The sequence below is a fragment of the Arachis ipaensis genome, chromosome B02 (genome assembly GCF_000816755.2).
Source record: "Arachis ipaensis cultivar K30076 chromosome B02, Araip1.1, whole genome shotgun sequence".
In the NCBI taxonomy this organism is placed as follows: Eukaryota; Viridiplantae; Streptophyta; class Magnoliopsida; order Fabales; family Fabaceae; genus Arachis; species Arachis ipaensis.
The window spans coordinates 2,349,078-2,360,026 of record NC_029786.2 but is presented as its reverse complement, the minus strand read 5'-3'; the positions used below and the strand labels follow the sequence as shown (position 1 = coordinate 2,360,026).

The following is a 10,949-nucleotide window of genomic DNA, read 5'->3' as shown; positions in this document are numbered from 1 at the left end:
GAGTGTTGAATCCTGGTTACAAAGCCGCTGAATATTCTTTAAAATATTGACTTTCTACAAATCGAAAAAGAAGTTCCTCGCGAACAAACATTGATATCATTTTTTCTCGAGCATATTCTGCATCAAACCTACCCACTTGTGCTTTGACTATGTTCTTATAAATCCTACTTTCTCTTAACTACGCAAATCTAGAGAGTTCTTGAAGTTCAGGCTATGCAAATCTCAAATCAATTATGCAAACACTATAGTCTATAAGCATGTTGAAACTAGAATAATTACCCTCGGCTGTGTTTGGTAGCAAGAACATGAACAAAACTATAAAGATAGAGGCACAAAATGTGTTTGGAATTGGAGACAAATATACAAGATAATCAATCTCAACATACACATTTCCTGCATTTTACATTCTGCTAAAAAGTTGAGACAGATTTGATTGCGAAAGATTCAGTTGAAATAAAACTGTGTGTTGGAAGTGATAGCTTTGGTTTGCATGAAAGTATTGTGTACTGATTAAACTCTTATCTGTTTTTTTTATATGGCAGATTGAAGGCTCTGGCTAAGTATTATTTTCTGCTCAAATGTTGTGTCTTCAAGATTTTGAGAGTGCTTTGCTTCAAAGCAACTGATGAAAAGACCCTAATTTTCTTTTCCCTTTGAAATTAGCAGATAGTTTACAAGGAGATTTTATTAAACAGTATGCAACATTATAATATAACAATTCCATTCCTTTGGATGTTGAATTGAATATTGGGTATATTTTGGTAACCAAAGAAAACAGCTGAAGTAATATTTCATTGATTGTAGTGATTCATCTCATGAAAATTATTGCTAATTCAGATTTCAGTAAATTGTTTCAATTAGAATTAGAATGGATTGAAATCTAACAAAGAGGTACTAGTAATTATTTACTTAAGGGGGGATTTTTTATTAAGTCAGTACCTCCCATAGGAATATTTATTAATGTATTTTTAAAGAAAATTCCTCTAATACTCTTTTGAAATTAGAAGATAAATTATCTTCTCTCATGTTTTGTTATGCAATAGGTATGTTTTATATATTTTAACACTTGAAATAATCATATTTAACCAATCCCAACACATAAAAATAAGCTTTTGGAACACATATGAAATATACTTTAGCACTACACAAGTGTTTCTCAAGTTTTATAGTTCTATGAGAAAGAAAATGATGCGATAAGTTAATTATTTAGAATTTAATTCAGAGGTAATGCTCTATATTCAAATAAAACATATGAAAAAATATTTTATATGTTAAATACGTGTGTAATTAAACTTATTATGTGATAAGTGATAACATATAAGAATGGATTATTTACCTTTCAATTTTCAAAAAAAATATCGAAATAATTGTCATTTTCAAATATTGCATTTTCTTTGTTTACTTTAATGAAAAGTTGACATCACTTCTTTGAACAATGTTATTTCAAACAATCTGTTTAATGGAAGATGGAGCCTACCAACAAACACTTTCTGAGAAATTGTCCCTTGCCATTGGCGTTTTCTTCAGCCTTCTTTCAATTAGAATTTCTGCAACTGTATCTGAAGTTTCCCCGATCCAGTGATTCCAATTTCCACACACATTCCTACCAAGGCTCTTAAAAAGACCATATTCATACTCTTAACAATAGCATCAAAATCAAAGTCAACTCTTGAATCAGCAATGATCACTGATGTACCTTCTTCTTCTTCCTCTCCCTCTCCCTCCGTCAAGACCTGTAGATGGATCAACCATGTATTCATCAGTTTCAGGGGTGAAGACAGCAGAAAAGGCTTCACAGATCACCTTTATGCTGCACTGGAAAGAAGGGGTTGTATCAAAACTTTCAAGGATGATCATGACCTTGAGAGGGGGGAAATCATATCTGAAGGGCTCATCAAGGGAATTCAAGAGTCCATGTTTGCGCTTGTTGTGCTCTCACCAAACTATGCTTCCTCAAGATGGTGCTTGGATGAGCTGCAAAACATCGTTGAGTGCAGGGAAAAGTTCAACCAAGTGGTTTTTCCTATCTTCTATGGTGTAGAATCCTTTGATGTAAGGTATCAGAGAGGAACCTTTGAAGAAGCTTTCAGAAAACATGAAGAGAGGTTCAAAGAAGAGAAGGAGAAAGTCCAAAGATGGAGAGATGCATTGCAAAAAGTTGCAAGTTATTCCGGTTGGGACTCCAAAGATAAGTGAGCTCTCTTGTCATTCATTTTGAATATTTTTGGATATTGCTTGTTTCTTCAATTATTTGACCACGTTTTTTATTATTCATATCGGCCAATTATTGTTTTGATCTTATCGGTTTGTTACTGAGCTTTTAGATGGCCGAAGTTATGAGTTACGTATCAATAACCATCTGCATACATCATCCAGCATATTTAACATTTTTTTAAATTAACTAAGAAAAGGAAATAGAAAAAAAAAAGTAGAAAAGAAAAAAAAAATAGTGAATAATTTTTTTTGAACGGGTTAAAAATTTGAAGATGAGTTAGTTAATTAACCATGGATAACAAAATTTTAAACTTACTCTTGGTATAGTTTTTAACACTTGACACTCTGTATGCATACTATCAATGAGAATTTGGATTTTACACTGGCTTTCCTTATTTAGAAATTATGATTGCGGCTGTGAATAGATCTGCGAGAGGGGCCACACGTTGAAAACGCAGTAAATCCCCCGGCTGCGGGAGGGGCGCACGGTGGCACGTTGGGAGGCTGTGCGAATGACGCACAGTACGCGACGCGTACTTTGGCGAGGCGCAGTGCGGCAGCGATCAGTCCTTTGGGCGGCGGCTGATGTTGCTGGCGGAGCTTCTTTCACCGGTGAGAAGGGAAGAGACTGAAGGAGAAAAAAGTACCTGAAGAAGTCAGGTCACATGCGGAGAGGAGGTTATATACTGCCGCAGTTGCAAATCCTTATTTTTTAAATTTAAAATTCAAAATTATTAAAAATTAACTAACTTAATTATTATTTAAATTAATTTTTTTATTCCTATTGTACACATTGTACACTAATATCATTGTCTTTCCATACTTTTTCTTCTCCTAATTCCTCAAAAACATCCTAATTAATCAATACAAAACTAAGGATTTAATAAGAATAATGTTAGAGTGCTATTAAAATTTATTGTTATTAGTGGTCTGTGAACTATTAATATTTAAAAATATATTTAATTTTTTTTTAAATAATGGTCTCAATATTTGTGGTTAATTAAAAAGAACAATCTCACTAAACAATGAGATATGCGAATAGCAGACCACATTTTTAAGTCGAATCCCGCTAGGAAGCCAATGGAATATTTGTATAATGTGTACAATAGGTTATTTATTTGATTCAATATGAGTTAAAAAATGAATATCTAGGGTAAAATACTATTAATTTCTGAAACACAATATACCTATATTATACTATCCAGAATAACCATCCGGATACCAGAGATAATAAACATCTAATATCCTACTGAATCGAATATCCCTAAACTCCCATGGTACACATTGTACAGATACTCCGTTCTCATTTTAAGCCCAATCCTATTCTTGTTACTAAATGGGCCGCAAGCTGAATCGGCCGAACTTAAATGGGCCAATAAAGCAAAACATTAGGCTCAATTGAATAATGAATAATCCCTTTCTTGAAACGACATCGCTTTTCATAGTGCTTCTTCTTCTTCCTCTTCTCTATAGAAACGTCGTTTTTGCTAGGGCCTTTTCCCCTCTCTCTCTCTCTCTCTCTCTCTCTCTGATTGAAGAAGAAGAAGATGATGCGAACAAGGTTGCTATGGTCGAGCTTGGGATTCGTGTCAGCAAGTGCAGTGTTCTCTCATTTCATATGGAAGGACCTTTGGGTTGATCGCCACGCGCTTTCCTCAGAAATTGACCACCATTCTCACGCGCTCCAAGCTCGCGTCTCCAACCTTGAGTCCTCTTCATCATTGCCTGGTAATCAAAATCCAGTTTCTGATCAGGTGCTTCCCATTTTACACTTTAATTTTTCCGGAATTGCCTTCAATTTTGACAATTTCCCTCACATTTGCATCAAAATCGCTTTTAATTTTAATTAAAAATTAGTAACAAACTAACAATACATGACAGAAAAAAAGAAAATGTGAAAATTGACCTATGTAAACACTTGTTGACTTTACGAAATCAATTTATGGTGATAGTCACTTAGATTTAGTCTGCTAAGTGAACAAATTCTGGCAAAAGTTATGATTTCCGATTTTAGCCCTAATTTTAGTAGGAATGAACTCACCCTTTATGATTGTGATTTTTGTAAGAATGGTGAAAGGATTTTTGTAGTAGGAGTGATTTTTCTCTTTGATTGTTTTCGAAAACTTGGTTTTGACAATGTTAATGCTCTTGATTCTAGAATAGCTCAAGCTTTGAATATATTCATATAAATCCTACTTTCTCTTAACTATGCAAATCTAGAGAATTCTTGAAGTTCAGGCTATGCAGATCTCAAATCAATTATGCAAACACTATAGTCTATAAGCATGTTGAAACTAGAATCAATTACCCTCGGCTGTGTTTGGTAGCAAGAACATGACAAAACTATAAAGATAGAGGCACAAAAATGTGTTTGGAATTGGAGACAAATATACAAAATCAGTCTCAACATACACATTTCCTGCATTTTACATTCTTCCAAAAGGTTGAGACAGATTTGATTGCGAAAGATTCAGTTGAAATAAAACTCTGTGCGTTGGAAGTGATAGCTTTGGTTTGCATGAAAGTATTGTGTACTGATATTAAACTCTTATCTGTTTTTTTATATGGCAGATTGAAGGCTCTAGCTAAGTATTATTTTCTGCTCAAACGTTGTGTCTTCAAGATTTTGAGAGTGCTTTGCTTCAAAGCAACTGATGAGAAGACCCAAATTTTCTTTTCCCTTTGAAATTAGCAGATAGTTTACAATGAGATTTTATTAAACAATATGCAACATTATAATATAACAATTCCATTCCTTTGGAGGTTGAATTGAATATTGGGTATATTTTGGTAACCAAAGAAAACAGCTGAAGTAATATTTCATTGATTGTAGTGATTTATTTATTAATGTATTTTTAAAGGAATACCTCTAATACTCTCTTGAAATTAGAAGATAAATTATGTTCTCTCATGTTTTATTATGCAATAGGTATGTTTTATATATTTTAAGTTTTTAACACTTGAAATAGTCATATTTAACCAATCCCAACACATAAAAATAAGCTTTTGGAACACATATGAAATATACTTTAGGATTACACCAGTGTTTCTCAAGTTTTATAGTTCTATGAGAAAGAAAATGATGCGATAAGTTAATTATTTAGAATTTAATTCAGAGGTAATGCTCTATATTCAAATAAAACATATGAAAAAATATTTTATATGTTAAATACGTGTGTAATTAAAATTATTATGTGATAACTGATAAGTGATAACATACAAGAAGGGATTATTTACCTTTCAATTTTCAAAAAAATATTGAAATAATTTTCGTTTTTAAATATTGCATTTACATGTATATATCGTCTCATTTGTTCTTTCTTTAAAATGTTAAATCTTTGTCCAAATGACAAATATCACAGCGACATTATGTTATTTCAAACACTTTTACTTTATTGAAAAGTTGACATCACTTTATTTCAAACAATTTGTTTCATGGAAGATTGGAGCCTACCAACAAACACTTTCTGAGAAATTGTCCCTTGCCATTGGCGTTTTCTTCAGCCTTCTTCCAATTAGAACTTCTGCAACTGTATCTGAAGTTTCCCCAATCCAGTGCTTCCAATTTCCACACACTTTCCTACCAAGGCTCTTAAAAAGACCATATTCACACTCTTAACAATAGCATCAAAATCAAAGTCAACTCTTGAATCAGCAATGATCACTGATGTACCTTCTTCTTCTTCCTCTTCCTCTCCCTCCGTCAAGACCCGTAGATGGATCAACCATGTATTCATCAGTTTCAGGGGTGCAGACAGCAGAAAAGGCTTCACAGATCACCTTTATGCTGCACTGGAAAGAAGGGGTTGTATCAAAACTTTCAAGGATGATCATGACCTTGAGAGTGGGGAAATCATATCTAAAGGGCTCATCAAGGGAATTCAAGAGTCCATGTTTGCGCTTGTTGTCCTCTCACCAAACTATGCTTCCTCAAGATGGTGCTTGGATGAGCTGCAAAACATCGTTGAGTGCAGGGAAAAGTTCAACCAAGTGGTTTTTCCTATCTTCTATGGTGTAGAATCCTCTGATGTAAGGTATCAGAGAGGAACCTTTGAAGAAGCTTTCAGAAAACATGAAGAGAGGTTCAAAGAAGAGAAGGGGAAAGTCCAAAGATGGAGAGATGCATTGCAAAAAGTTGCAAGTTATTCCGGTTGGGACTCCAAAGATAAGTGAGTTCTCTTGTCATTCATTTTGATTATTTTTTTCCCTAGTGATCTGAAGTTTTTTTAACTTTTTGGTACCAAAATGAGAGAATTGGACACCAAACATAGTTAAAGTGACCAATCCCTTCTATATATATATTAGTTTATTTTCTTGGCCCATAGTCAAGTATTTCAAGTTTTCAGGAGTAGATTTAACTCATACTCTAGAGACATGCATAACCATCTATTTTCATTATAATGTTTAGAAGTTATATAAAAATCAACAATGAATGGTTTTGTAAATGGTTTGAGCACACATTAAATGTGCAGTAGACAGTAGTGTTCGAGTTTTTGAATTTTCTCTTTGTTCAAATGATAAATCATCATCGTATATAGAAAATAGATGATACATAAAAATCCAAGTTGTGATCCATTCATTAATTCTTGAGTACATGAAAATTAAACTTCAGACCTAACCATGGGCATGCGAAATTTATAATCATAGCCTATATTTTTTCTCCCTCTATGCAGTCATGAGGCAGCATTGATTGAAAGAATTGTTGATCACATACAAAAATTACTGATTCCTAAGTTGCCATCATCAGTAGGAAACCTCGTTGGTGTTGAATCAAGGATGAAAAAGTTGAATTCACTCATCGGTATGCAGTTGGATGATGTTCGCTTTATAGGTATATGGGGCATGGGAGGCATAGGAAAAACAACAACTGCCAGATTAATATATGAATCAATCGAAGAGCAGTTCAACTTTAGTTGCTTTCTAGCAAACATTAGAGAGGTTTCTGCAAAACATGGCATAGTTCACATCCAAAAGGAACTTCTTTCTCATCTTTCTGTAAGAAGTAATTACTTTCATAATTTGTTTGATGGGGTAAAAATAATAGCAAACTCTTTGCACAACAAAAAGGTCCTCCTTGTTCTTGATGATATAAGTGAAAGAAGCCAATTAGAGAACTTAGCCGGAAAACAAGAATGGTTTGGTCCCGGTAGCAGAATAATAATCACTACTAGAGATAAGCATCTGCTAATGGCACATGGCGTGCATCAGACATGCGAGCTTGAAGGCTTAGTTCAGGAAGAAGCCCTTCATTTATTCTGTCTGAAAGCTTTTAAACAAGATCAACCCAAAAGCCAATATCAGAATTTGTGCAGCGAAGTGGTTGAATACACAAGAGGCCTTCCATTGGCACTTGAAGTATTGGGGTCCCATCTTTGTGGAAGAACTCCTGAGGCTTGGCATAGTGCTTTAAAGCAAATAAGAAGTTCTCCACACCCTGAAATCCAAAATTCATTGAAAATAAGTTTTGAAAGTTTGTCTAGCACAGAGAGAGAAATATTTTTGGATATTGCTTGTTTCTTCAAAGGCATGGACAAGGATGAAGTAGTAGAAGTGTTAGAAAATTGTGGTCATTTTTCACAAATTGGAATTGAAATTTTGATTGAAAAATCTTTGGTCACTCTTGGTAGGCGTAATCAATTGGAAATGCATGATTTACTTCAAGAAATGGGAAAGAATATAGTGTTTCAAGAATCTCCAAATGATCCAGGAAAACGTAGTAGATTGTGGTCTCAAGATGACATCAGCCGTGTGTTGTCACAAAATAAGGTTTGTGCCAATTCTTCTGCCACTACTGGATGATTGGTTTTAGATCAACAAAAAATGGCATGCGATATTTCTTTTCTTTAAACATTTGTTTTATCTTTTAATCAACAATATTGCACTATTGAGTAATTACAATTCTGAATTTCAGGGAACTGAAGCAATTCAAGCAATAGTAGACGATGCTCGAGTTCGACCATTAGCAAGATGGTTCTCTGAAGTAATGCTACCAACATTGTACTACAATAAACCATATGAAGCAAGATGGAGCTCTGAAGCTTTCTCCAAGACCAGCAACATAAGGTTGTTAAAGATACGTAATGTGGGTCGTCTTTCCCATGGCCTTGAGTGCCTTCCTTATGCACTCAGAGTTCTTGACTGGCAAGGATGCCCTCTGAAAACTCTGCCACTTACTGATCAACTGGATGTTGTTGACATCAATTTGTCTTGGAGCAAAATTGAACAACTTTGGCACGGAACAAAGGTAAAATCCGTTGGTTAATTGCTTTTTTCAAACTACGTTTTAGTGATGTTCACAAATCACAATTACATTGAAATTTTGCTTTCACATGTATACTTTTGATCAGATTTTACATAAGTTGAAGTGCATCAACTTGAGTTTTTCCGGTAATCTAAACCAAACCCCTGACTTTGTGGAGGTTCCGAATCTCGAATCGTTAGTTCTTGAAGGTTGTACAAGCCTAACCGAAATCCACTCATCTGTTATGCACCTCAAGAAACTTGTTCAATTGAACTTAAAAGGCTGCAAAAGGCTCAAAGCTCTTCCAGGTAAAATGGAGATGAGTTCATTAAAGGTTTTAAATCTTTCTGGTTGTTCAAACATGAACACTGTCCCAGACTTTGGGAATTGCATGGGACATCTAGCAGAGCTTCATTTGGATGGAACTGCTGTAACAGAGCTACCTTCATCATTAGGATGTCTGGTTGGACTTGTTCTTTTGCATTTACAGAATTGCATGTATCTTGTTTGCCTTCCGGATACCATTCATAAGTTGAAGTCCCTCAAAGTTCTTAATGTTTCTTATTGCTCGAAACTCCGTAGCTTGCCAGAGTGCCTACAGGAAATGAATAATCTGGAAGAACTTTATGCAAGCAACATTGAAGAACTACCTTTATTTTTATATTATCTAGGAAACATCAAAGCAGTGTCATTTGCTGGTTGCAAAGGGCCAACATCTGAGTTTAATTGCTTTCGAGTTCCATCTGCTGTTTGCGGTCCATCCCTTTTGATAAGGTTAGATTTAAGTTACTGCAATCTACCTGCTGAATCCATACCAGATGGTTTTTGTGGCTTATCTTTGCTGAGGGATTTAGATCTTTCTGGCAACAACTTTGTTAACCTACCAAGCGACATTTCCAAACACACTACGCTTGAATATCTTTGTCTAAACTGGTGCAAGAAGCTTCAGTCATTGCCTGAGCTTCCATTAAGCATAAAAAGTGTAGATGCAAGCAACTGTGCCTCATTGGTAACTTCTAAATTCCATCCATCTAGCAAATGCAGCATTTTTGCATCACTTGTACAATGGCACTTACCAAGAGAACGGAAGTGCCTCCTTAAGGTTTGTAACCCTACTATTTCTTGACATAATTATCCATTCCTGTCAGTTATTCATTATTGCAATTCTATGCCAATTTCAGGTCTTTTTTAGTTTTGCTTGTGTTATTTCCTGTGTGTCTTTGTGAAATTGTGGCTACTCTCTTAGGAGAATCACACGTTCCTTAACTATCGGAAAAAAAATGTTAATTTCAGGGGATTTGCTTTCCGAGAAAACGATTCGACATGTTTATCACTGGGAATAAAATTCCATCATGGTTTGCACCTCAAAAGTCCTCTTCCTTTGCAGAAATACCATTTCCTCATCCTTCTCCTCCAACTGAATGGCTGGGATATGCTCTGTGTTTCTTGCTGGTAGCTGATCGGCCTCTGGGCTATTACGATGCAGAGATCACTTGTTTCACGGCAACACAAACATCATTAGAGTCCCGCATACTCGTACCAGATATTCAGGCCAAAAAAATAACGGTACCGGATAAAGATCATTGGAGGGCTGAGTCTTACGTGATCACCAGGAGTGTTCCTCTTATGGAGCCAAAACAACCGCACCTTTACATTCTCTTTCTGTCCATTGGAGAATACCTTGAAAGAATGCATACAGGTTATGGGTTTGGTTTGACGAGTTGGTCTGACGGTTCATTGAGAATAGTGCAGGCTGGGTGTCGTCTGGTGTGCAAGGAAGATCTTCAAGATATTTATGGAAATCATTCCCATACTTCCTCTGTAGGGCCTAATGAAAAAAACCAAAAAATAAACAACAACGATGGACCAAGCTCATAACCTTTCTTTCTTTTCCTTCCACTCCAACGGCGCACACAAACACTTCACAGGGACCAAAAAAAAAAAAAAACACTTCAATACAGCAATACACACGTATGGGCGAGTATGTAATGCCTATGTTGTTGTTGTGTCCATAAGGGATTTGAATTTTATTTAAGAATTTGTTACATGCATAAATCGAAATTCAAACTCTCAACACTTGTTTAAGCATATGAGTGAGTTGATTATTAACACAAATTAATTTCTAGAATAAAAGACAAATAGGTCCCTAACTTTTTTAAACTCGAACATTTTCGTCCTTCAGAATTGAAAAATACATTTCGATCCCTCACCATATGAAACGCGTGACAATTATGCCCTTCTGTCGAATTGGGACTCAAAACGGTAACGGAGATTGCTGGAGGGGTGGAGAGTGATCTGTCCGTTTTGGTTGCTGATGTGGATGGGGAACAAAATATTGGTGGACAATTTGGTCTTTATGCTCCAAAACGACGCCATATGCTGGAATGAGTCCTATTTGATCGAAATGCATCGACGAAGCAATGGCTATTGATGGTGCGATCGTCCATGATGAGTGAAGGGGTTCTTCATGCACAAGACCTGAAGGGAGATCTTC

At 35.4% G+C, this 10,949-nt stretch overlaps 2 protein-coding genes and 1 long non-coding RNA gene across 9 annotated transcripts; all 3 read left to right on the top strand.

Moving 5' to 3' along the window:
- Window positions 1,438–2,196, top strand: LOC110268627 (toll/interleukin-1 receptor-like protein). Its single transcript, XM_021115156.1, has one exon. The coding sequence runs from the start codon at window positions 1,681–1,683 to the stop codon at window positions 2,194–2,196; it is 516 nt and encodes a 171-aa protein (XP_020970815.1). The 5' UTR covers window positions 1,438–1,680.
- LOC107622928 lies at window positions 3,688–5,034 on the top strand. The gene is made up of 2 exons (XR_001616300.2): window positions 3,688–3,968; window positions 4,786–5,034. It is a non-coding gene; the product is annotated as an uncharacterized LOC107622928 (long non-coding RNA).
- LOC107622853 (TMV resistance protein N) lies at window positions 5,476–10,627 on the top strand. Of its 7 annotated transcripts, none has more exons than XR_002356880.1 (6): window positions 5,476–6,383; window positions 6,888–7,980; window positions 8,126–8,458; window positions 8,562–9,229; window positions 9,749–9,973; window positions 10,007–10,288. XR_002356880.1 is itself a non-coding variant. In XM_021115148.1 (6 exons), the coding sequence occupies exons 1-6, from the start codon at window positions 5,872–5,874 to the stop codon at window positions 10,331–10,333; spliced, it is 3,486 nt and encodes a 1,161-aa protein (XP_020970807.1). In that variant the 5' UTR covers window positions 5,500–5,871; the 3' UTR covers window positions 10,334–10,627. The 7 variants fall into 7 exon arrangements, 6 of the variants coding, with proteins under 6 accessions (XP_020970810.1, XP_020970807.1, XP_020970809.1 ...); XM_021115148.1 differs by having other exon boundaries at window positions 5,500–6,383; window positions 8,562–9,557; window positions 10,007–10,627; XM_021115150.1 differs by adding an exon at window positions 6,623–6,629 and having other exon boundaries at window positions 5,502–6,383; window positions 7,303–7,980; window positions 8,562–9,557; window positions 9,749–10,627.